This window comes from Girardinichthys multiradiatus, chromosome X, assembly GCF_021462225.1.
Source record: "Girardinichthys multiradiatus isolate DD_20200921_A chromosome X, DD_fGirMul_XY1, whole genome shotgun sequence".
Lineage (NCBI taxonomy): Eukaryota > Metazoa > Chordata > Actinopteri > Cyprinodontiformes > Goodeidae > Girardinichthys > Girardinichthys multiradiatus.
Window position 1 is genome coordinate 19,847,202 of NC_061817.1, and position 26,830 is coordinate 19,874,031.

Sequence of the window (26,830 nt, forward strand, 5' to 3'; positions counted from 1 at the left end):
TGCACCTGCTCTGTCATAGTCTCAGGGTTCTGTTCAAAGCGCAGAGAGCATCATGAAGACCAAGGAACACACCAGGCAGGTCCGAGATACTGTTGTGGAGAAGTTTAAAGCTGGATTTGGATACAAAAAGATTTCCCAAGCTTTAAACATCCCAAGGAGCACTGTGCAAGCAATCATAATGAAATGGAAGGAGTATCAGACCACTGCAAATCTACCAAGACCCGGCCGTCCCTCTAAACTTTCATCTCGAACAAGTAGAAGACTGATCAGAGATTCAGCCAAGAGGCCCATGATCACTCTGGATGAACTGCAGAGATCTACAGCTGAGGTGGGAGAGTCTTTCCATAGGACAACAACCAGTCGTACACTGCACAAATCTGGCCTTCATGGAAGAGTGGCAAGAAGAAAGCCATTTCTCAAAGATATCCATAAAAAGTCTTGTTTAAAGTTTGCCACAAGCCACCTGAGAGACACACCAAACATGTGGAAGAAAGTGCTCTGGTCAGATGAAACCAAAATCGAACTGTTTGGCCACAATGCAAAACGATATGTTTGGCATAAAAGCAACACAGCTCATCACCCTGAACACACCATCCCCACTGTCAAACATGGTGGTGGCAGCATCATGGTTTGGGCCTGCTTTTCGTCAGCAGGGACAGAGAAGATGGTCAAAATTGATGGGAAGATGGATGGGACCAAATACAGGACCATTCTGGAAGAAAACCTGTTGGAGTCTGCAAGAGACCTGAGACTGGGACAGAGATTTATCTTCCAACAAGACAATGATCCAAAACATAAAGCTAAATCTACAATGGAATGGTTCACAAATAAACGTATCCAAGTGTTGGAATGGCCTGGTCAAAGTCCAGACCTGAATCCAATCGAGAATCTGTGGAAAGAGCTGAAGACTGCTGTTTATGAATGCTCTCCATCCAACCTCACTGAGCTCGAGATGTTTTGCAAGGAAGAATGGGCAAGAATTTCAGTCTCTCAATGTGCAAAACTGATAGAGACATACCCCAAGTGACTTGCAGATGTAATTGCAGCAAAGGGTGACGCTACAAAGTATTAACGCAAGGGGGCTGAATAATATTGAACGCCCCACTTTTCAGTTTTTTATTTGTTAAAAAAGTTTGACACATCCAATAAATTTCATTCCACTTCAGGATTGTGTCCCACTTGTTGATTCTTCACAAAAAATTAGAATTTGATATCTTTGCACAGGTGGTGATGAGCGGCTGAGATCTCGCGAGAGTTGTGCGTAAGTAATATGTAATATGGCGGTATATTGGTAAACAAACACGACGGAACTCAGGTAAAACAAGCCAATAAATTCAAGCCGAACATAGAAACGTGTAAAATACTAACCACTGTTTCATATTTTTCCAATAAAACAAACTGGACGAGGAAACCTTGGAAAGCCTGGAGAGCTACATGGACGTATGTTTTGATAACATTGTAATGGGCAAGCCACAAAAATCTCCACCCATGGCCACACCAACATCAAAACGCACCTGTTCAGAGTGCTCGGCCAGCACCTCCACTATCTCTCCAGAGAAAAGCTACACTGATGTCCTGGACTCTATTGATAAGAAGCTAACCAGCCTGGATGCCCGTCTCGCCCTGGTGGAAGTTCTCCACAGGGAATTTCAAGCTCTGAGGGAGTCTCTGGAGTTTAGCCAGGAAGAACTCACTTCACTCACAGCTGAGAACCAAACACTGAGAGATAGCGTGAAAACAATCACCGATGGAATGACGCAGCTGTCCGGAGAAAATAAAAAAATGAAGGAGACCATCCTGGATATACAGGCCCGGGGCATGCGGGACAACCTTGTTTTCTCCGGTATCCCGGAATGGGCAGAGGAGGACGCCGAATCCACGGTCCGTGAATTTCTCCAATGTCAGCTAAAACTCCCAAGTGACGAGGTAAAAAACATCACTTTCCATCGTGTTCACCGACTCGGAGGTAAGAAACCCGAACACAGCCGACCTCGGCCAATTGTAGCAAAATTCGAGCACTATAAACAAAAAGAGCAGGTCAGAGGTCGGGGCAGAGAGCTGCGGGGAACGAACTTCAGCGTCAATGACCAGTTCCCAAAGGAGATCCTCGATCGGAGACGAGTTTTATTCCCAATTAGGAAGAAATATATCAGTGAAGGCATCAGAGCTACAGTAGCTGTAGACAAACTTTATATCAATGGTCAGTTGTTTAGAGATCGGGAGATCACTCCCTGGCTTTATTAGGAGCAACAGCAGGTTAATATATAACATGTAACACTAGTTAGATAAGAGGTTGATAACTGGCAAATCTAATGTAAAGCACAGCTCATGTTGTTTGCATTGTTTGATGTGGGTGGGCCCAAGGATGGGCTATTGGATATCTGCTCCTTTTTTGTCTCTCATCTTCATCTTATTTACACTTGTTACCACCCCTCTCTGTCACTTTCTTTTCTCTCTGTCACACACAAAAAGCACACTCACACACACACAAATATCTATTAACATAACCTTATATCTCTCATCCCTTCTTCCCCCCAGCAGCCTCTTAATTTTCTGTCTTTTTCCCTGCCATATCTCTGCTTTGGGACTTAATATCGGGCAATCCCAAGCACTGACTATGATTTCACTTGGGTCTATCTGTTTCGCTGGTGACATGCGCTGTACAATGTTAGCGATACACGCACAACTATGGGCACACTAAGGTTTCTCACATGGAATGTGCATGGAGCCGGCACCAGAGAGAAAAAGTAAAAAAAAATTTAATCAGCTTAAAAGACTACAGGCAGACTTTGTCTTATTACAAGAGATTCATAAATCTGCCACAGCTGCAAATGATCTTATATCACCTGAGTTTCCTAATCTGTTTTCTGCCTGCTATAATTCTAGGCAAAGGGGAGTAGCGATCTTAATTCACAAAAATATTAACTTTACAGTATTAGACACAGTTACAGATCCAGAGGGTAGATTTATAATAATAAAAATATCTATACATAACCAAAAGATATGTATTGTCAGCATATATGCCCCAAATGTTGATGACTCCCCATTTTTCCATTCTTTTTTTTCTGCACTGTCTAAACACTTGGATTGCCCACTTCTTCTTGGGGGCGATCTCAACTTTGGTCTAAACGAAGAGATAGACAGGCGGAGTACAACAGGGACTCAGCGCAGTTGGCAATCAATAAATATAGTTAGACAGTACATGAGTGATTATGGACTTTGCGATGCATGGCGATCTCTTCACCCTAATCACAGAGAATATACATTCTTCTCACATGTCCATCAATCTTACTCTCGTCTGGATTATTTCTTAGTCAGCAGCTCATTGTTGACTGACATTTCAGACACTGAGATACACCCTATAGCTGTCAGCGATCATGCACATGTCTCCTTAACTCTAGTAAATAAGAAAGAAAACCCACAAAGCAAAAACTGGAGGTTTAATACATCATTGCTTAAGGACAAAGAATTTATTAAATATTTTAAAAAAGAGTGGACTTCATATTTGGAATTCAATGATATCCCGGGGACATCAACATCTGTTCTCTGGGAGGCTGGGAAAGCAGCGATGAGAGGTAAAATTATCTCATTCTCATCACATAAGAAGAAAAAAGAAAACAAACGTATACAGGAATTAGAATAAATCATTAAACTGTTAGATGCTTCCCAGGAAGAGGAAAAGTTGGGCAAACTACGTAAAGCCAAACTAGAATTAAATGAAATCATCAACAAAAAAACCCAATTCTTAGTACAAAGACTTTGTATACAAAACTTTGAACATGGCAATAAATCAGGTAGCTTTTTAGCTAACCAACTAAAAATAAATAAAAAAAGAGCAACGATATTTGCTGTAAAAGACTTGTCAGGGAATACAGTTTATGATCCTGAAAGAATAAACAGCACTTTCAGAGATTTCTACCAAGCTTTATACTCACCACAGATAGACCTGTCAGATAATGACATTGATCAATTTCTGGATAAAGTCACAATTCCTAAACTATCAGGTAATCAAGCGATGACCCTGGATGTACCATTGACTTCAGCCGAAATCCAAGAAGCTCTAAAAAGCATGCCCAATAAAAAGGCTCCATGCCCAGATGGATTCCCAACAGAGTTTTACAAAGAATACTGGAATATTTTGGCCCCAATATTCCAAAGAATGGTGCAGGAAACCGAAAAAAAATGGCAGACTTCCGCCAAATATAAATTCTGCCAACATCACTCTCTTGTTAAAACCAGGAAAAGACCCAGTACTCCCTACCAGCTACCGACCCATATTCCTTATTAACGTCGATCTCAAAATAATCTGTAAAGCCCTCGCAAAAAGACTAGAAAAGGTTACTCCTCTCATAATACATCCTGACCAAACTGGATTTATTAAAGGTAGGCATTCATCCACTAATTCACGCAGATTACTTTAATAGATTATTCCTACAGTAAAAATATTGAGACCAATATACAGGTCCTTCTCAAAATATTAGCATATTGTGATAAAGTTCATTATTTTCCATAATGTCATGATGAAAATTTAACATTCATATATTTTAGATTCATTGCACACTAACTGAAATATTTCAGGTCTTTTATTGTCTTAATACGGATGATTTTGGCATACAGCTCATGAAAACCCAAAATTCCTATCTCACAAAATTAGCATATTTCATCCGACCAATAAAAGAAAAGTGTTTTTAATACAAAAAACGTCAACCTTCAAATAATCATGTACAGTTATGCACTCAATACTTGGTCGGGAATCCTTTGGCAGAAATTACTGCTTCAATGCGGCGTGGCATGGAGGCAATCAGCCTGTAGCACTGCTGAGGTCTTATGGAGGCCCAGGATGCTTCGATAGCGTCCTTTAGCTCATCCAGAGTGTTGGATCTTGAGTCTCTCAACATTCTCTTCACAATATCCCACAGATTCTCTATGGGGTTCAGGTCAGGAGAGTTGGCAGGCCAATTGAGCACTTAGCCACACCCACTCACCCTAAAGTGAGTGGGTGTGGCTAAGTGTGAGTGGGTGTTTCCTAAAGTGAGTGGGTGTGGCTAAGTGTGAGTGGGTGTGTCCTATCAAGAAAAGTTTGATAACACGAGCACTTACCTGGGGACCGCCCACTGACTTGAAACTCTGCCTACTTACCTTTTACCATGCCCCTTCAATTCGGCCACGCCCCCGTGTGGCCACGCCCCTTCCTTCATTACCAAATGATGGTCAGTAAACCATTTACCAGTGGTTTTGGCACTGTGAGCAGGTGCCAGGTCGTGCTGAAAAATGAAATCTCCATAAAGCTTTTCAGCAGATGGAAGCATGAAGTGCTCCAAAATCTCCTGATGGCTAGCTGCATTGACCCTGCCCTTGATAAAACACAGTGGACCAACACCAGCAGCTGACACGGCACCCCAGACCATCACTGACTGTGGGTACTTGACACTGGACTTCTGGCATTTTGGCATTTCCTTCTCCCCAGTCTTCCTCCAGACTCTGGCACCTTGATTTCTGAATGACATGCAGAATTTGCTTTCATCCGAAAAAAGTACTTTGGACCACTGAGCAACAGTCCAGTGCTGCTTCTCTGTAGCCCAGGTCTGGGGAATGCGGCACCTGTAGCCCATTTCCTGCACACACCTGTGCACGGTGGCTCTGGATGTTTCTACTCCAGACTCAGTCCACTGCTTCCGCAGGTCCCCCAAGGTCTGGAATCGGCCCTTCTCCACAATCTTCCTCAGGGTCCGGTCACCTCTTCTTGTTGTGCACCGTTTTCTGCCACACTTTTTCCTTCCCACAGACTTCCCACTGAGGTGCCTTGATACAGCACTCTGGGAACAGCCTATTCGTACAGAAATTTCTTTCTGTGTCTTACCCTCTTGCTTGAGGGTGTCAATAGTGGCCTTCTGGACAGCAGTCAGGTCGGCAGTCTTACCCATGATTGGGGTTTTGAGTGATGAACCAGGCTGGGAGTTTTAAAGGCCCCAGGAATCTTTTGCAGGTGTTTAGAGTTAACTCGTTGATTCAGATGATTAGTTTCATAGCTCGTTTAGAGACCCTTTTAATGATATGCTAATTTTGTGAGATAGGAATTTTGGGTTTTCATGAGCTGTATGCCAAAATCATCCGTATTAAGACAATAAAAGACCTGAAATATTTCAGTTCGTGTGCAATGAATCTAAAATATATGAATGTTAAATTTTCATCATGACATTATGGAAAATAATGAACTTTATCACAATATGCTAATATTTTGAGAAGGACCAGTATTATCTCTAGATGCAGAAAAAGCATTTGATAGAGTTAACTGGAAATTCTTGTTGGCAACCATGACTAAATTTGGTTTTGGAAGCTCTTTCATAAACTGGATAAAAATATTATACAGTTCCCCAGCGGCATGTATCAGAACAAATAACCAAACATCTTCCCGCTTCTGTCTTCAGAGGGGCACCAGGCAGGGATGCCCACTTTCGCCCTCATTATTTGCTATTTTTATTGAACCACTAGCAGCAGCAATCAGACAAACTAAAGATATTAAAGGCATAAAATGCAGGAATATTGAACATAAAATATGTCTTTATGCAGATGACGTATTACTCTTTCTCCAGCATTCGCAAACCTCTGTCGCTCAGGTGATTGGATTGATTAATTCTTTCTCAAGAATTTCAGACTATTCTATAAATTGGTTAAAATCGACAGTTATTCCAATTAATTGTTCTTTCAACAATTTTCCTAATATACAACTAGAATCAGGGAATATTACATACTTGGGCATTAATATGTCTCCTAGATTGGCAGATTTAACAAAACTAAACCACATCCCGCTCTTAAAAAAAGTGCAAGATGATCTCGCCAGATGGAAATCTCTACCCATATCACTCATGGGCAGGGTTGCTTCAATAAAAATGATGGTCTTGCCAAAAATCAATGACTTATTCTCAATGATTCCGAATAAACCGTCATCTGACTGGTTTAGATCTCTGGACTCCTCCATCACGAAATTTCTCTGGAAAGATAAGCCCCCACGTATTAGCCTAAAAACACTACAAAAGACCAAAGATAAAGGAGGACTATATCTGCCTAACTTTCATCTTTACTTCTTAGCTAACAGGCTACATTACATCTCAAAATGGTTTAAACACAGTCCTCTAGATGAACCCTGGCTAGACGTAGAACAGACACTATGCAATAATATTAAGATTTCAGATTTACCATTTATTAGCTCAAATATAAAACGGCATGTATGCTTCAAAAGCCTCAACGTCAACACCTCTCTGACAGCATGGTGGGAATATCTAAAAATGACAGGGTCTTCACTAATCCCATGCAGACGTACACCCATCTGGAACAACCCTGACATCCTACAAAAAAATAATATAATAAATTTTGCATATTGGAGGAGTAAAGGAATTGAATACCTGGAACATATATTTGAAGGAATTCAGTTCATCCCATTTAACAGATTAATTATACAATACGGGATGGACAAGAATACATTTTTAGAATATCAACAAATTACATCGATAGTAAAAAATAAATTTAGACTTAACGTTGAGTTACAAATGCCATCAAGTGTACTAGAGTTCCTAAAACCCCCCCAAATTAATGTCTAAAATATACAGGACACTGTCTAATATAGATGAATTTATTTCCCTTCCTATTACAAAATGGGAGGTGGACTTATCAGTTAACTTTGACCAAACATTCTGGTCTCAGATATGTTCCAGAACTTTTAAACTGACAAGTAACCCCAGTTTGCAATTAATACAATATAAAATCCTTTATAGAGTATACTGTACAGGTCAACGGATGTTCAGGATGGGCTTGGCACCTTCCAATATTTGCTTACACTGCACAAGCAATATACCAGATAATTATATCCATGCACTATGGTTATGTACACCCGTTCAGAGGTTTTGGTGCCTGATATGTGAAGACTTATCAAAGTGTCTGAGATGTAATATTTCACCTTCCCCTTCACTTTGCTTGTTGGGCAACTTTGATGATGTCATCATAGAGACAAATTCAGTTCACATGGTTTTCACTGCCTTATGCATCGCTAAGAAAACTATCCTCATGAACTGGAAAAATAAAAACCTTAATATTAATCAGTATAGAAATTTTCTGTCGGATTATATAAGCCTTGAGAGAGCCTCTGCCTCCACGTCAGATCAATCTCTCTGGGCTCCTTTAATCGGCTATATCACCTAGTAGGGGTGGGGTGCCCTTGGCTTCATCCTGTGGGGCGTTGTGGCGGATTTGGGGGGGTGTCTGGGTTGGGGCATTTGGGGTGTCCCTGGGCTGGGATCGCTGGGGGGTCTGGCGCTGGGGGCTGTGGTCCCGGTCGGAGTGGGGCTTTGGTGGCTCTTGGGGGGGGACATCTGGTAGCTGCATGCAATGCTTTTGGGGGGCCTGCGGCGACGGACATAGGTCACTGGCCTGGTGCCCGTGCTGCTCCTGGGTGGGTCTGGGGTGGGCTTGGGGTCCCTGGGGCGTATCGCCCCCCGGGCTGGGGTCCTGGCTGGGCCTCGGGGGTCTTGGGTCCTGGCGGGTATGTTGCCGGGGTTTTGGGCTGGTGCATGCCCGGGCGCCGGCCCTGGCTCGGGGACCTTTGGTGTATCGGTGGGCATAAGGGCCTCCGAAACTGGCAGGTAGGTCCCATCTCATTGCAGGTGCTCCTTCCTTCAAGGAGCACATTCTGCTGACGGGGAGAAGGGTCTGCGGGAGGGGGTGGGGCGGTGTCTTATGTGCTCTGGGAGTTGTTCGAATGTTGGGGTGGGTGTAGGTTTCCTTCTGGGGTGGGGAGGGGTGGTTGGCCTTGGATGGTTGGGGGCGTTGTTTGGTCTTGGGTGGTTCCGGCTCGGTTTCTGGTTCCTTGTCTTGGTTCCGGTTACTGACGCTGGTCCCTTTTCTGTCTGGGGGAGGGGGTTCGGAGGGGTCAATGCACACTACAACAACATGCATCAACACCACATTTGAGCTGGCTGAGGCAGGCTTGGGGTCTTTTCACACCCCCGTTCGCTATTTCCCATCTGTGGTCGGAGGCCGGGAGAGGGAATGGGCCCTCTAGTCGGGTTTGAGCTGGGGTTGGGGGTCGGGTCTTGGGGATTGTGTGGTGCAGGGCTGGCATTTCGGCTCTCTCGGGATTGCTTGGGTTCCCTTGGATCTCAGCCCCTGGCTTTGGGCCCTGGTTTGCAGGCTGGCGGGGTGCCGGGCTCCGGCGGGGGGGTCTTAGACGACGTTTATTGGGATGTGGCCCCGCTTTGATGGAGGGGCTGGACTGCTTCGTGGCCATACGGGGGTGCCACCCGCAACCCCGCATGGCTGTGGTGCGCAATGCAGGATGTGCGGGTGGGCTTGGGCGCTCCCGGGTTTGGGGGTGGGGTTGGCGGGGTGCCCGGTAACTGGGGCCGCCATGGCCTTCTTTCCACGGCTTCTTCGGCTTCCTTCTGTGGTCCTGGCCCGGGGTCGGGCGCTGGGCTTTGGTTGGCGGTCGGGTGGGTGGGGCGGCAGAGCATGTCTTGTGACTACACCGGGACGGCTGGCGGGGTGTGCTTGGCCTGGAGCGGTTGGCCCACATGGCCCAGGTCCCCGGCCGGTGCATGTATCCCTCTTTTGGACTGCAGGGCTGGAGCTGCTGGCACTGTCTGGGGGGGTTGGGCGGGCTTGGAGGTGTGCTGCTCTGCTGGCTGTCTTGTCCGAGGGAGGATCGGGGCGATGGACTGGGGGGTGGCGTGTAGGGGCTGCGGCCTGTGGGGTGGAGGGGTTGTGTCCACTTCTAGGGCGTGGGGTCACTGGCGTTTGGATCGGCTGGGCGGCGATGGTGGAGCTGAGCTGGATAGTGTTTCTCCCTGGGCGGTCGTTGCAGTGGCAGTGATGTAGTGTTTTTTGTTGCTGTGGGGGGCGTGGTGGGGTCACTCGCCCTGGGTGCCTGCCGCTGGCCGGGGACCTCTGGGTGGATGAGTTTGTCCCATCATGGTGTGGGGTCTGGGGTCCGGTTGTGGGTGCGGTGCTGGATTGGGTCTGCCCTGTTGCGCCGGTGGGCGGGGGTGGCGCTGCGCAGGGCCCTTGCCTTGCCGTTGCTGAGCTGGATAGTGTTTCTCCCTGGGCGGTCGTTGCAGTGGCAGTGATGTAGTGTTTTTTGTTGCTGTGGGGGGGTGGGTGGGGGTGGCGCTGCGTAGGGCCCTTGCCTTGCCGTTGCGGCGCGCTGTGTGGTGGGGGAGCGGGGTGCGGCAGGGGTTCTTAGAGCGGGGCTGTGTGTGGAGCTTGCGCTGTGTGGGTGTGGCTTCATTGGCTTCTCGGCCACGGAGTTCACCTGTGGGGGTGGGGATTCGTGTCGTTTGGGTTCGGGGGGATGTGTTCGATATCGGTGTCCTTGTTGGGGGTGGCCCTGTGGGGAGGTTCTTGTTCTTGTTGGGGTTTACTGTGGGTGGGAGACTCATGGGGTTGAGATCAGGGCTCGTTGGGGGGTCGGGACTGCTCCGTCCTGGGGCGGCTTCGGTTGGCGGGTTGCTTTGGGCCATGTGGACTCCTCTTTTGTACATAGCCCCCTCTCCGGAGGTGGATGGGGGTTGTTGGGGAATGGGTTCGTGGCAGGGGGGCGGGAGCTGGGCCTGGGTCACCCGGGTCTGGGCAGTACCGGCGCTGTCTGCCAGCCTCTGCCCCAGGAGGGAAGGGGACTACCTCCTGGGTCCGGGGGCTGGTTGCCCTGGGGGGGTACAGGCGCCTGGACCTGGGAGTATAGAGTATGCATGGGGCGTGTGAGTGAGTGTATGACGTCCATTGTTGTTATCCTTATGTTGGGTGTGAGTGATTTTATGTGTATGCATGAGGGTGGGAGTGGGTGATTGTGACTGTGTGTGCCTGTTTTTTTTTTTTTTTTTTTTTTTTGCGACAGGTTGGGTCTTGAACTGCTCCCTCTCCTGGATCAGCTTCCTCCCCGCCACACTGCCTGCTGGTGGTTGGAGTCTCTGCCACTGGTGTACTTGTGGTTCTCGGTGTCCGCGGCCGGGTGCTTTGGTGTGGGCTGGCTCATTCCCGGTGGCTGCTTGCCGGAGCTTGGCCCCCTGGGCTCTGTCGGGCCTCTGCTTGGGGGGAGGTGTGTCCCGGGGTCTTGGGCCTTTGGGTCCATGGCTGGATCTGCTCGGGTGTGGACGGCTGCCGGCGGGGCCTGTGGACTCGTCGCTGCGGCTCCCTGGGGCTTCTGCGCTGTTGCTGCTGGGTGGTTCCCCTGGGACTCTCCACTGCTCTTCTCTGGGTTGGTTGCGGTAGTCCCGGCAGTGGTTCTCCTGGGGTTCTTGTGCTTTGGGGGGCCTTTAGATGTCTGTGACTCGGATCTCCTCAGTGTCCGTCCAGGGACCATGGGGCAGGCCTGTGGGTCCTCACACTCGCTATTGCATATTTTTGTGGAGAAACCTTGTATACAAAAGCGTGTCCACACCCATACTCACAGGTGTTAAGCTTCAGGTGTTGACAGATACACAGATGTTCTATTTTGGGCTGCACCTCTCACTAAGTACATTTTACATTCAGAATTACCGTGTACTATTTTGTTAAAAAAAAAAAAAAAACAGCTGTAGGTGTATAAGCAAGCAGGGTGTAATCTTGTACAGGTCCTTCTCAAAATATTAGCATATTGTGATAAAGTTCATTATTTTCCATAATGTCATGATGAAAATTTAACATTCATATATTTTAGATTCATTGCACACTAACTGAAATATTTCAGGTCTTTTATTGTCTTAATACGGATGATTTTGGCATACAGCTCATGAAAACCCAAAATTCCTATCTCACAAAATTAGCATATCATTAAAAGGGTCTCTAAACGAGCTATGAACCTAATCATCTGAATCAACGAGTTAACTCTAAACACCTGCAAAAGATTCCTGAGGCCTTTAAAACTCCCAGCCTGGTTCATCACTCAAAACCCCAATCATGGGTAAGATTGCCGACCTGACTGCTGTCCAGAAGGCCACTATTGACACCCTCAAGCAAGAGGGTAAGACACAGAAAGACATTTCTGAATGAATAGGCTGTTCCCAGAGTGCTGTATCAAGGCACCTCAGTGGGAAGTCTGTGGGAAGGAAAAAGTGTGGCAGAAAACGCTGCACAACGAGAAGAGGTGACCAGACCCTGAGGAAGATTGTGGAGAAGGGCCGATTCCAGACCTTGGGGGACCTGCGGAAGCAGTGGACTGAGTCTGGAGTAGAAACATCCAGAGCCACCGTGCACAGGCGTGTGCAGGAAATGGGCTACAGGTGCCGCATTCCCCAGGTCAAGCCACTTTTGAACCAGAAACAGCGGCAGAAGCGCCTGACCTGGGCTACAGAGAAGCAGCACTGGACTGTTGCTCAGTGGTCCAAAGTACTTTTTTCGGATGAAAGCAAATTCTGCATGTCATTCGGAAATCAAAGTGCCAGAGTCTGGAGGAAGACTGGGGAGAAGGAAATGCCAAAATGCCAGAAGTCCAGTGTCAAGTACCCACAGCCAGTGATGGTCTGGGGTGCCGTGTCAGCTGCTGGTGTTGGTCCACTGTGTTTTATCAAGGGCAGGGTCAATGCAGCTAGCTATCAGGAGATTTTGGAGCACTTCATGCTTCCATCTGCTGAAAAGCTTTATGGAGATGAAGATTTCATTTTTCAGCACGACCTGGCACCTGCTCACAGTGCCAAAACCACTGGTAAATGGTTTACTGACCATGGTATCACTGTGCTCAATTGGCCTGCCAACTCTCCTGACCTGAACCCCATAGAGAATCTGTGGGATATTGTGAAGAGAACGTTGAGAGACTCAAGACCCAACACTCTGGATGAGCTAAAGGCCGCTATCGAAGCATCCTGGGCCTCCATAAGACCTCAGCAGTGCCACAGGCTGATTGCCTCCATGCCACGCCGCATTGAAGCAGTAATTTCTGCAAAAGGATTCCCGACCAAGTATTGAGTGCATAACTGTACATGATTATTTGAAGGTTGACGTTTTTTGTATTAAAAACACTTTTCTTTTATTGGTCGGATGAAATATGCTAATTTTGTGAGATAGGAATTTTGGGTTTTCATGAGCTGTATGCCAAAATCATCTGTATTAAGACAATAAAAGACCTGAAATATTTCAGTTAGTGTGCAATGAATCTAAAATATATGAATGTTAAATTTTCATCATGACATTATGGGAAATAATGAACTTTATCACAATATGCAAATTTTTTGAGAAGGACCTGTATTCTCTTTATCCTTCTTTCTCTCCTCCACTCTTTCCTCCTTTTCTCCCCTTTTTCCCCATCTCTCTTTTTTGAACTTAATTTTTCCTTTTCATTTCAGTCTCCGTGTCCATAACAATTGAAATATTCCCAAAGAAGTTTATAATAAGGTTTCTTCTATAAATATCAAGCAGAACTTTAAAGCATTAGCTGTGATGCTCTGCTTGTGAAAGTAAATCTGTTGGGCAATTTCTTGGCACTCAGACAACAATTCTGAGCGATACTCTGCCGGACAGGACACAATAAAAAAAAAAAGAATTTTATATCTTTCTGTTTGAAGCCTGAAATGTGGCAAGAGGTTGAAAAGTTCAAGGGGGCCGAGTACTTTCGCAAGGCACTGTATATGTGACCATTTTGGAAACATCAAACCTAAATCTTTGAGCTGTCTAAATGAATAATGATAAAAAAATTAACAAAGATTATTGGGGATAACAAAAAAAAAATTACTAAAGAATCTGTTGTTTGATTTGTCAGTCCAATTCATTGCCATTTGGAAGTAAAATTGCTGTCATTAAATTATAAGTGTTAAACAGGGATTATCATGCCAGCAGGCTTGAATAGATTTGAGATCTTAAATTTTGTGTATTCAATCTCAAAGCCATTCAGTCTAACATCTTGTAACACTGCAATGGCTGACCATTTGAATATGTGATACCAAAGTGGCAAAACCTGAGATTAAAATTGATACAAAATCTTGGAAAAAATAAGTGGAAATTCTCTGTTGTAATATCCAAATCAACGTCTGATAAGGGTGTTTGTAGCGCATGCACGTGTGCATTTATTATTGCTTAGATTTGTTTGAATTTCAATTTCAGGGTTTAATAGACAACAATAAACAATAAAGAGGTTTGCTTAGTGCAGGTGCCAAATAGCAAGTTGTTTGTATGGCTTCGACCTCTGGATAACAGAATAAACTCACACAGTATTTAAGCTAAAATACGGTGCTGTTCATCAATGCTTTTATATTTAATGCAACTGCAAAATCAGAAACCAACCAAAGGCATTTAGCTAGGGTTCCAATGAAAACAAAATGGGTTTCCATAAAGGATGATTCAAACTTTGAGAGGGAGGAGTTGACTTAAATGTCCCTTGACTGTCCAGTAAAAACTATAAGATGTCATGTTTGCCATAAGCCGTGTTTGTTATGTCCCAGGAACCATCACTTGCAGGATTCCCAGAGTACAACCTTAAGAATACCAAGGTTTTAAGGTATCACTGTATTTATTTTTTTTATTTAACTGCCATTTAACCAAGTAAAAACCCTCATTGAGAATACAATCTCTTTTTCAATAGACCTGTCAAGACAGCAGATCTATAGTTACAATAAAAACAAGTACATTTATGAATCAGGGCTGCACGGTGGCGCAGTTGGTAGCACTGTTACCTTGCAGCAAGAAGGTCCTAGGTTCAATTCCTGGCTGGGGCTCTTTCTGCATGGAGTTTGCATGTTCTCCCCTTGCATGCGTGGGTTCTCACCGGTTACTCCGGCTTCCTCCCACAGTCCAAAGACATGCCTGTTAGGTTAATTGGTCACTCTAAATTGCCCTTAGGTGTATGAATGCTTGGTTGTTTGTGTGTTGCCCTGCGATGGACTGGCGACCTGTCCAGGGTGTACCCCGCCTCCTGCCCATAGACTGCTGGAGATAGGCACCAGCTCCCCTGCGACCCACTATGGAATAAGCAGTAGAAAATGACTGACTGACTGACATTTATAAATTTACACAAGGACTTAAAATAAAAACATAACACAAGCTAACTGGATTTTTTATAAGCAAAATGGCAACATTGATTCCTTTTTCTGCTAAAATATTCAAACAATAGTTACTGTTTTAATTATGTTGCTTCAAATGTGGACAAAATGCCACACTTAGAAGTCCTTGTCAAGTAAACATGTTTATTTTGTGGAGTCTCTTGTACAGAATGTTTTACAGCTTTAGAGGGTTGGGTAGCACGCTAAGACTGTCTTTGTTTTTATATTTCCAAATGGACAAATTTAACTTTCTTTCAAGCAAAGGAAAAGTACAGGAACCACTTAGCCAGTTGGCCAGCAGTCCATAACAACGGGTGGGGGAGGGGCATCACTGTTAGGCCATTTATTGTACTTTCCTGGAAACTTTGACACTTTTTGTTTTTACTGGTTTATAAATGGTAACGTTTTAAATCCTCTGTATACGTTTACGCTGGTAAGCAGCCTGTGCCTATTTTCAAAACACTTTGGTAGAGAACTAAAATTGCAAATTACCCTGAACACACCATCCCCAAGATGAAACATGGTGGTGGCAGCATCATGCTGTGCTTTTATTCCACAGGGGCGGGAGAATTGTCCATAGCTGATGGGGTTATGGATGGATGTAGAAGAATACCTGTTTTGAGGCTGGAAACGAGTTGAGACTAGGGTGAAAGTTCTCCAGCATGTTTGGCTTAATTATAGTCTAGATTTAAATCCAATAGAGACTCCGTAAAAAGACGTGAAATGAATGTCCACAGGCACTTATCAGCCACACTTTTCAGATTACTGTTTGTAAAACAGCTTAAAATCCATCATTTTCCTTCTGTCCAGTGCTGCTTTGTGTTGGTCTATCACATAAAAATATAATAAAATACATTACCTACATCTCTGAACATAGAACTAAACATGCAATATGCACATCACATACCACTGCCACCTTCTGTAGCAGCAGCTCATTTTTCTATCCAAGATGATCAGATAGGGTTTTTGTTGTATGTGTCTCCACTGTGTGTACATGCTTGAAATTACTTTTACCAGTTGTGCTAAAAGGAAGGCTGGCAGGCTGTAGGTTTATGTGGGTTGGCTTCAGTCTAGAGACCAAGAAGTGCAGTGGGTGGGCTGAAAGGCTGTTGTTAAACCTGCCACTCGAATTGCAAGGCCAGCAGCACCCTCGTTTGATAAACCCCACACCTGCTGTCACCACCGCTGCACCATCAGCTACTGATGGGCCTGTGGACACCCCCACAACTGTCTCGCTGAATGTCTCAGAACTAGACGCTCTGTGGTTTTTTACCTGCAGTAGGGTGGCTGGTTGTGGGGAGTGTCATTGTCGGGGCATTGTAGTTTATTTTTGTTTGGCTTAAATGAACCTTTGTTGTGGGTGGATTTAGAAGACAATGGCTGTCAGGTGCTCTGTCTTCTCTGTTTAGCCTTTTTTATTTTTTTTTATAAATTACAGCAAATAGGTATGTCTGCAACAAGAGGAGGTGTATCCAAGTTAACCTGAGTGAAGCGAAACATGTGATTGGATGAGCTACTTTTCTACATATATTTATACAGGTGCATAATATAAACTGAGACCATTTTATTCATAATTCTGAAACACCAACCTCATGAGTGAAGAACCAACTACCTTCATTCTTTTCGTCCCCCGTGCAACTGCCAAAAGTAAGAAAAAAATAGGGAAAACGGGGCCAGTTGAACTAATCAAAGTTTTTGCGGACAGAACGCCTACACTATAGAACTTCCCACTTACATTCTCCACATGTACCCCTCTCAATTGCAACCACAAGACAAAATGTTTCAGCATTTCTTCTTATTTTCTTTTTTTGTCATTTCAGATGCACATGCAGGGGGCACTTTGCCTGTGTCTCTCTACCTGCCCTTGATGGTGTCCTTAATTGTGCTGGTGGCATTGGTGGTGGTGCTAGTGAACTGTGTGACCTGCTGCAAGGAAAGAGAGATCAACTTCAAGGTGAGAGTGGTCGCTGGCAGGTTGTGAGCACAACTTTCTCCTGCTCCGGTGCAGACTTAATATTAAGACTAGAATGTTGTTGAATTAACTCTACTTGCTTTGTTTATAAATTTAATTTCGGTTGCAAACGATATTGACTAAATTACTGTGTTGCATCTAAAAATCTTTGGTCTTAAACATCTCACTTGTTTTTTTTTTGTTGGTGCAGGAGTTTGAGGACCACTTTGATGATGAGATCGACTTCACTCCGCCTGCAGAAGACACGCCTTCTATGCAGTCTCCAGCTGAGGTTTACACCCTCGCTGTGTCCCCTGTGCCACTGCCAGGACCCCCCCATCTGCAACCTCTAGCCAGCATTACAGGTCCGATGTGCAATTCATTAATTAGCTCAAGCCCGTGCTTGAAAACAAAAACACAAATACTATAATAAAGCAGGCAGTTTTTACCTTAGTGGTTTTAATAATACTAGCAGCCAGGAAAGTCTTGATTTCATTTGGTTTATGTTTGGTGTTCCAGAAGCATCGAGCGGTTTCAAAGTAGGACGCCACAATTTGAGTTACATCCAGGAGATTGGCAATGGCTGGTTTGGGCAGGTAAGATGTCTTTTGGGATAAGTTCAGCATTTTCTGCTTTCCACGCCATCTGCTGCTGATCTTTTTTTTTTTTTTTTGTGCAGACCATAGCTCATTTTTTCTACCAATTGGGGAATAATGTAGTTTCTAGGGACAAAGATTAGATATCATTTAGATGTTCCCAGATAGCGACCCCTAATTATTGAGCTTGTGTTTGTTTGCTGTTAGGTCCTGTTGAGTGAAATATACACAGACCCTGGGGGAGCCAGAGTGGTGGTAAAGGAGTTGAAAGCAAATGCCAACGCCAAGGAGCAGAATGACTTTCTGCAGCAGGGGGATCCATACAGGTAAATGAAGAGAGTTGTTCTTTTAGACAGAGGGTATTATTGTTGTTTTGATCCTTATTTATGTGTGAGATAGTGCTGTGTTCTGTTGTCAGTTTTGTTTTTTTATATTTGTTATTTTCACTCCAAGTGATCACAAAAACAATTTAGTCAGCAAAAATAACAATTAAAACTCGTACCGTTTAATTCATTGCAGCATGTGCATGAGACCAAAAATCAAAGAAACTAAAAGATTTGGAAACCATTTACAAGGATGTTCACATTGAACGATCCTCTGTACAGGCGGAGATGTACTGAGGAATTGGTCAGAAATCAAGGATAATGCTACATGTCCCTTGAAACGGATTGATTTTTATTAAATGTAGAATATTGTCTTATTGAATTGTTGAAATAATGTGTAAAACATAATATTAGACCCTTTTTGAAGGCAGAGAAACATGGAGTTCAGAAAAATATAAATGGAAGAAAGTTCAGTAAATACAGTGTGTCCAAACTCTGTGAGTAATCGTGACAAATTCCCATACATTTTCCCCTAACTCAGCAGTCCTAGTGTGGCATTACATCCAGACTGTAAATGAGTTAAAATAAATGTACATCATCACTTCAATGTAAGCAGCTCCCTCTACCTTTTTCTTTTACACATTACATCAGACTTTATCACTTCTAAAAATGCACATTGAAACTACAAAGCTTTTTTTTTTCAAGCCTAACTGACATTTAAACCTTCTCGTTTGGTTTTTTTGTCTTCAGAGTGCTGCAGCATCCAAACATCCTCCAGTGCCTCGGACAGTGTGTCGAGGCCATTCCCTTCCTGCTTGTGTTTGAGTACTGCGAATTGGTGAGTGAAGACATTCTTTCCGATTGGACTAAATACAGGTCCTTCTCAAAATATTAGCATATTGTGATAAAGTTCATTATTTCCCATAATGTCATGATGAAAATTTAACATTCATATATTTTAGATTCATTGCACACTAACTGAAATATTTCAGGTCTTTTATTGTCTTAATACGGATGATTTTGGCATACAGCTCATGAAAACCCAAAATTCCTATCTCACAAAATTAGCATATTTCATCCGACCAATAAAAGAAAAGTGTTTTTAATACAAAAAACGTCAACCTTCAAATAATCATGTACAGTTATGCACTCAATACTTGGTCGGGAATCCTTTTGCAGAAATTACTGCTTCAATGCGGCGTGGCATGGAGGCAATCAGCCTGTGGCACTGCTGAGGTCTTATGGAGGCCCAGGATGCTTCGATAGCGGCCTTTAGCTCATCCAGAGTGTTGGGTCTTGAGTCTCTCAACGTTCTCTTCACAATATCCCACAGATTCTCTATGGGGTTCAGGTCAGGAGAGTTGGCAGGCCAATTGAGCACAGTGATACCATGGTCAGTAAACCATTTACCAGTGGTTTTGGCACTGTGAGCAGGTGCCAGGTCGTGCTGAAAAATGAAATCTTCATCTCCATAAAGCTTTTCAGCAGATGGAAGCATGAAGTGCTCCAAAATCTCCTGATAGCTAGCTGCATTGACCCTGCCCTTGATAAAACACAGTGGACCAACACCAGCAGCTGACACGGCACCCCAGACCATCACTGGCTGTGGGTACTTGACACTGGACTTCTGGCATTTTGGCATTTCCTTCTCCCCAGTCTTCCTCCAGACTCTGGCACCTTGATTTCTGAATGACATGCAGAATTTGCTTTCATCCGAAAAAAGTACTTTGGACCACTGAGCAACAGTCCAGTGCTGCTTCTCTGTAGCCCAGGTCAGGCGCTTCTGCCGCTGTTTCTGGTTCAAAAGTGGCTTGACCTGGGGAATGCGGCACCTGTAGCCCATTTCCTGCACACGCCTGTGCACGGTGGCTCTGGATGTTTCTACTCCAGACTCAGTCCACTGCTTCCGCAGGTCCCCCAAGGTCTGGAATCGGCCCTTCTCCACAATCTTCCTCAGGGTCTGGTCACCTCTTCTCGTTGTGCAGCGTTTTCTGCCACACTTTTTCCTTCCCACAGACTTCCCACTGAGGTGCCTTGATACAGCACTCTGGGAACAGCCTATTCATTCAGAAATGTCTTTCTGTGTCTTACCCTCTTGCTTGAGGGTGTCAATAGTGGCCTTCTGGACAGCAGTCAGGTCGGCAGTCTTACCCATGATTGGGGTTTTGAGTGATGAACCAGGCTGGGAGTTTTAAAGGCCCCAGGAATCTTTTGCAAGTGTTTAGAGTTAACTCGTTGATTCAGATGATTAGGTTCATAGCTCGTTTAGAGACCCTTTTAATGATATGCTAATTTTGTGAGATAGGAATTTTGGGTTTTCATGAGCTGTATGCCAAAATCATCCGTATTAAGACAATAAAAGACCTGAAATATTTCAGTTAGTGTGCAATGAATCTAAAATATATGAATGTTAAATTTTCATCATGACATTATGGAAAATAATGAACTTTATCACAATATGCTAATATTTTGAGAAGGACCTGTAAATCCTGTACTAATACACAAGAGCAGCTAAATCAGATCATATGCAGATGAATACATTACATGCTAATCTTTATTACAAGTACTTTTAGATTTCTTTTGTTCTTACTTTTCTTCAGCTCTTCATTGGATTCATTTAACTCAGTTTTCTCCCGTCTGACAAGCTTGCAAAATATTAAAGATCCTTTTAAATTCTCAAAAGTGACTTGTGTTTTGGACCATGTGGACAGCAGGCTTAATGTATTGGTCCCAAATCAGTCCTCCAACCTACCGTTCTCATCGGATTCACTCATTGGTCCTTTTGGTTGGTGATTTGTTCATGTTTTTTACTTTGTTCAGGCTGGGTTGCACTAACTTGGGGGAGCTCCCTTCCCCTCCTTCTCTAAATCCCCATCTCCAGCCAGTTACATAGTTACAGTAAGCCCGGGACTTCTCACATTCCCACCTCACCCAGTAAAGCTACAGGCTCCATTTACACTCCTCCAGTGTCAGCTCTACCAGGTGCTGTGTTTGTGCATTTTATGGTTGGCAGCTGTTGAATGGGTTCTTGAGAAAACGAAGTTGTAGCCAAAAAAACTTAGTAACGGTTGAGTTTTTTCCTTTTTTGTGAAAACATTTTCTTTGGATTTCTAGTCATTTTTGAGATTAACAACACATTTGTCTGTTGTTTTAAGATCTTTGTTTTATTTGGGATGTATACTACTTGTGTTGTCTGCAACCTACCTTTTATGCTAACTTATCACGGTCAAATAAAAGCATTTTTCTTGTCCTGATGTGCTTTTGTTGTGCAACCCCAGTCCAGTTGAATATGTCTGGCCGGGGGTTGCGTCATCTTGTTGGGCTGGGGTATTGTCCGTTGTCCGCACTTGGAAGAGCTACTGGCATTGTGGTCTTTCTCGGCCAGCTCCAGTAATCCCTCTGACAGCACATGGAAATAAGTCGAGGTGAATGACTTGCCGCAAGTCATTAGGGAGAGGATGGTGTGATGAAGAGCAGGTCCTGTATGTTGAAGGTGATAATGTGTGAGGGTAGCACAACTGACTGATGTGTATGCTCATTAACTCTCACTAGATAAAGATTTTTGAGTGCCTTAAGAGGGAGCTGGACAAGCACAATGCTTATTTCCTTTCTTTGAATTAGCTCAGTTTGCACCTAATGTTTGAAAGGAACGCTAACATTATGTAGCAGCAGGAGCTGAAGCGTTTTGTTTGTATTCAGGTTAAAAGGTGTCTTCTTACTACTTAATGCCGTTATCAGTCATCATCTAAATGTCCAAACATGAAATTCAACCCTACAGCTGCATTGTGGACAAATTTAATCCTCAAAAAACAATTAAATGTGAGGTTTCCTCTGTCAGGCTCTTGATTGATGGTGTTTTTTTCTGTTCTGTATCAACCATGCTGGGTAACCCTGACTCAAAGCATTTGGACATCAAAATACATCAAGCAACTACTGCAAAGGGCTGCAGAGTGTCATGTACGGTCACCAGAGGGAAGCAGCTTCAGTGCGTGGACAGGAGTCAGGACATTTGATAGAAATACCTCTCTGTTTCAGGGTATCAGACAAGCAACACCTGACTTCGGCCCTTAAAAGTTGTCAACACTATTTATATCAGTCAGATGATTCAGTTCCGTTTATCATTATAAATAGTAAATAATGATAGAAGTTAGATCTGCCATGGTCTTTGCGATTTTACGTCAAGAACTATATTTGAAGATAGAGGAACGACGTGTGAAACATTTTTTCCAGGCATGGTCATTAACTGTTTTTATATTAGATGCTGTGGCAACTCCCCAACACCTATGGAAGAGAGCAGTGTCTTCAAGCAATGTTTTACAAATTAGAAAGAGACAACCATTATAAAGTTGACACGTTTTAAATTATCTTTAGTGTCTTTATAAAAGCAATAGGTACAGTCAGCAGAATTACAGGGGTTGGACAATGAAACTGAAACACCTGGTTTTAGACCACAATAATTTATTAGTATGGTGTAGGGCCTCCTTTTGCGGCCAATACAGCGTCAATTCGTCTTGGGAATGACATATACAAGTCCTGCACAGTGGTCAGAGGGATTTTGAGCCATTCTTCTTGCAGGATAGTGGCCAGGTCACTACGTGATACTGGTGGAGGAAAACGTTTCCTGACTCGCTCCTCCAAAACACCCCAAGGTGGCTCAATAATATTTAGATCTGGTGACTGTGCAGGCCATGGGAGACGTTCAACTTCACTTTCATGTTCATCAAACCAATCTTTCACCAGTCTTGCTGTGTGTATTGGTGCATTGTCATCCTGATACACGGCACCACCTTCAGGATACAATGTTTGAACCATTGGATGCACATGGTCCTCAAGAATGGTTCGGTAGTCCTTGGCAGTGACGCGCCCATCTAGCACAAATATTGGGCCAGGGGAATGCCATGATATGGCAGCCCAAACCATCACTGATCCACCCCCATGCTTCACTCTGGGCATGCAACAGTCTGGGTGGTACGCTTCTTTGGGGCTTCTCCACACCGTAACTCTCCCGGATGTGGGGAAAACAGTAAAGGTGGATTCATCAGAGAACAATACATGTTTCACATTTTCCACAGCCCAAGATTTGCGCTCCTTGCACCATTGAAACCGATGTTTGGCATTGGCATGAGTGACCAAAGGTTTGGCTATAGCAGCCCAGCCGTGTATATTGACCCTGTGGAGCTCCTGACGGACAGTTCTGGTGGAAACAGGAGAGTTGAGGTGCACATTTAATTCTGCCGTGATTTGGACAGCCGTGGTTTTATGTTTTTTGGATACAATCCAGGTTAGCACCTGAACATCCCTTTCAGACAGCTTCCTCTTGCGTCCACAGTTAATCCTGTTGGATGTGGTTCATCCTTCTTGGTGGTATGCTGACATTACCCTGGATACCGTGGCTCTTGATACATCACAAAGACTTGCTGTCTTGGTCACAGATGCGCCAGCAAGACGTGCACCAACAATTTGTCCTCTTTTGAACTCTGGTATGTCACCCATAATGTTGTGTGCATTTCAATATTTTGAGCAAAACTGTGCTCTTACCCTGCTAATTGAACCTTCACACTCTGCTCTTACTGGTGCAATGTGCAATCAATGAAGACTGACTACCAGGCTGGTCCAATTTAGCCATGAAACCTCCCACACTAAAATGACAGGTGTTTCAGTTTCATTGTCCAACCCCTGTACAGTTACTAAGACAGCAATCTATCTGTGTATTCTCTTCAGAATGTAGATCCTTACCTTAACTCTGAGGATTTACGAAACGGTGCCAACGTTTCCAAATCCTGCATGTTCCACACCAGACGCAGGTTACAAGCTCATAAGGACGAAAAGAAAGAGTTGCACTTTCCTCCGCCTTCCTGTTATCTGCTGAGATTTTCACTCTCACACCATCTTGAATAACATGCAGACATGTCTCAACATTTTCCTAAATCTTTGTGCTTCCACTTACTTTATTTGTAAGCACCTCACTGATACTGAAACTAGACAACTTTGAGTTTTCCCACAGGAACGACTTTCACACCAAAGAGCGTTGTTTCCAGAACCTCATAGTGCTGGTGTTTATGGTATTTCACCAACCAGATAAAGGTCAGATTTTTCCGTTTCTGACCTGCCTGTAACCGGTCAGTGCTGATTAAGCTGGAATCCAGATACCAGTCGATTTATCAGGGCATCTCTAATTTTTCTTTATATTCAGCCACTGACCTTCTGGATGATTTACATTTCTTTGAAACTGAAGTCAAATTTCTTGTTTGTATACACACTCCTGGCCAATAAAGCCAATTCTGATTCTAACTAGGCGTACGGTAATTGCTAAAATAGCACACTAGGCTGCCCTTGAATAAACGTGGAATTCATTTTTAGGTTCATTTTTGTAACTTAATTCTGCAGCAGTTGAGCTAAACTGTACATTCTTGATGTTTACTGGCGAGGCGTAAAGTGTTTTTGTTTTGCTCCTCAACATTTATTTTGTTAACACATTTCCTGAAACCCAAACTTAGGAACTTTCTCTTATGTACACTGATTAAAAAATAGGCACATGATGTCCTTTACCAACCTTGAAAGTAGCTGTTGAGTCAAGACGTGTTACCTAACCCGTTCAGGGGTTTTTGGTGTGTATCTATAGTGCCAGGCAATATTTAGTGTTCATACCGCTTGACGTTTTTCACATTTTGTCAGAATCACAATTTTCAGTGTTTTTATTAAAGTTATGTGACAGACCAGCACAACATAGTGCATAATTATGAAGGGGAAGGTAAATTTACACATGGCTTTACATTTTATAAATTCATTTATTTATTTATTAGATTTTTTGTTTTCTTTATATTTTAGGCCCAGTTCAGTACGTACTTTGGAAAACCATCTGTTGATTCAATTATAGCTGCTAGTTTTTTTTGTGTCGGTTTCTGCCAAAATTTGAAATTTTCACCCATTCTTGTAGCAAAAAGTTGAATCTCAATCTGATTGGATGGAGACTCAGTTTTGAAGTCTTGCTATTAGATTGTGATGTGGATTTAGGGTTGGACCTTGACTGGGCCATTCCAACACATGAATACATTTTGAGTTAAAGCATTGCATCTCTTTCTTAATGTTTAAGTTTAGGTGGTCTCATCTGATCAGAGCAGCTTCTTCCACATGTCTGCTGGGTCCTCTACATGGCTTGTGGCAGATGTTAAGCAATTTCTTTTTGGCTTACTTTCAACAATGGGTTTGACCTGCCCAAATGACCTCAACTTGATCTGTGGATCTCCACAGCTCCACCAGAGTCGCCATGGGCCTCTTGGCCACTTCTCTGATAAAGTTAGTTGTTATACTCTTTTCATGATGGTGAGTGAACAGAACTCTGTAATATGTTTAAAGCTGGGGGTATTTTTTTATGCCCTTTGCAGAACAGCTTTGTGTATTTGTACTTAAAATAAATGACATTCATGCAGTAATTAGGGGACATGAGAGTGCAATTGGTTGCACTAGATTTCATATAGGGGTATTAGAGTAAAGGGGCCTAAATATACATGCACACCAGATTTTCGGGAATTTGTTGATTTAGGAAAGAAAAATTAAAACTTGAAAGTTTTGTACTGCTTTTTTGTGTTACTCTGTCACAAAATGTGTTTTGTCTGTGAGCATTGAGATTATATGACTTATTTAAAGGAGCTTGCAGAGAATCAACTTGTGGAAAAAAAAACTGTTTTTAGTTATTCACATGCAGACCCTAATGTTTTGCTGCATTGTACAAAAAAATCAGAAATGTCCATTAACCATTGACTGTTTTGCACACTTAGCAGGACCTTCCATAGCAGTCTCATAGGAGTCTTATATGCAATAATACATGGACAATTTGGCAATCACATTCTGTTATATTTTAGTAAATGACAGACACAGATGTGTTATGAAACTGCAGCTGAGATGTTGTTGAAAGTCAAATTTACTGTCTCTTTGGCTCACCGCTCGGAGGTTAACTATTTGTTCCCAGTGCACTCATCATGATTGACGTCTCACTGCCCTGTTGTCACGTCACTCTGGTGAACTGCAGTGTTCATTTTCTAAATGGTTTCTGTATCATTTTAAATGTGCACGTCTGTTTTTTTTTTATTTTTTATTGATTGTAAATAATTGCTCAGAAGTCAGGAGTACAGGGTATTTCCTTGATCTGACTTAGACACTCTTATTTATAAATCTCTGTGACAGCACTGAGGAGCATTGAATTGTGTTACCCTTATTAGGCCGTCTCACTTTGCGTTGTGAGAAGTGCTGAAAAGACAAGAAGGGGGGGAGTCTGCTGCCCCTTTGTGGCAATGCCTGCTCACTGCATTTTATTAGAATCTCCGTTTTTTCATCCTTTGCAGAATAATTCTCTGCTTGATTTGCTGTTTGTTTGCGTTGAATGGTTTAACAGCTCTTTGTGTTCATCTTTGCTTGCCTCTGCAGGGGGATTTGCGAAGCTATCTGTCTCAGCAGGATTGGACATTCAGAAACGCTGAGTTGCTGCAGCTGCAGAGGATGGCCTGCGAAATTGCTGCTGGTGTCACTCACCTTCACAAACACAACTTCCTGCACAGGTAGCACTTCAGAGCTGCACTACTTAATTAGGCTCACCCAGTTTTGATCTACTAAGCTAAGCGTTGGGTTTTCCTGCAGCTGCTGTTTGGGGTATTGCTTGCTTTGTCAGTGGCAGTAGATGTATAAACATTCTGTTATCAGTGTGGATGAATGTAGGTTCTGAATGTTTCAAGCTTGTAAAATATTTAATATAAATCACAATATTAATAATATTGTCCTAATTATTGAGTTTAGCCACTCTGATTTCTAAACAAAATTAATTTAACAAGGTGTTTAACTGTCATGTCATAAATGTTGTGAAAAAAAGGCCATGAAGACGTAGGTCAACAGTCACGTTGTCCGTCCAACCAGTCTCAGGAGTACCAGTGTTCTCCAAAAAAGGTTCGTACAGCGGGAGCGGCTGCATTTCGT

The 26,830-nt window shown here is 43.5% G+C and overlaps 1 protein-coding gene across 1 annotated transcript in view; it reads left to right on the top strand.

Moving 5' to 3' along the window:
- Positions 1 to 26,830, top strand: part of LOC124862832 (serine/threonine-protein kinase LMTK2-like) — a 50,180-nt gene that overhangs the window by 7,702 nt on the left and 15,648 nt on the right. The window contains exons 2-7 of the mRNA XM_047356984.1: positions 16,814 to 16,947; positions 17,156 to 17,309; positions 17,464 to 17,540; positions 17,748 to 17,866; positions 18,614 to 18,701; positions 26,288 to 26,418. Of these exons, the coding sequence (XP_047212940.1) occupies positions 16,814 to 16,947; positions 17,156 to 17,309; positions 17,464 to 17,540; positions 17,748 to 17,866; positions 18,614 to 18,701; positions 26,288 to 26,418 (703 nt within the window). The remainder of the gene's footprint in view (positions 1 to 16,813; positions 16,948 to 17,155; positions 17,310 to 17,463; positions 17,541 to 17,747; positions 17,867 to 18,613; positions 18,702 to 26,287; positions 26,419 to 26,830) is intronic.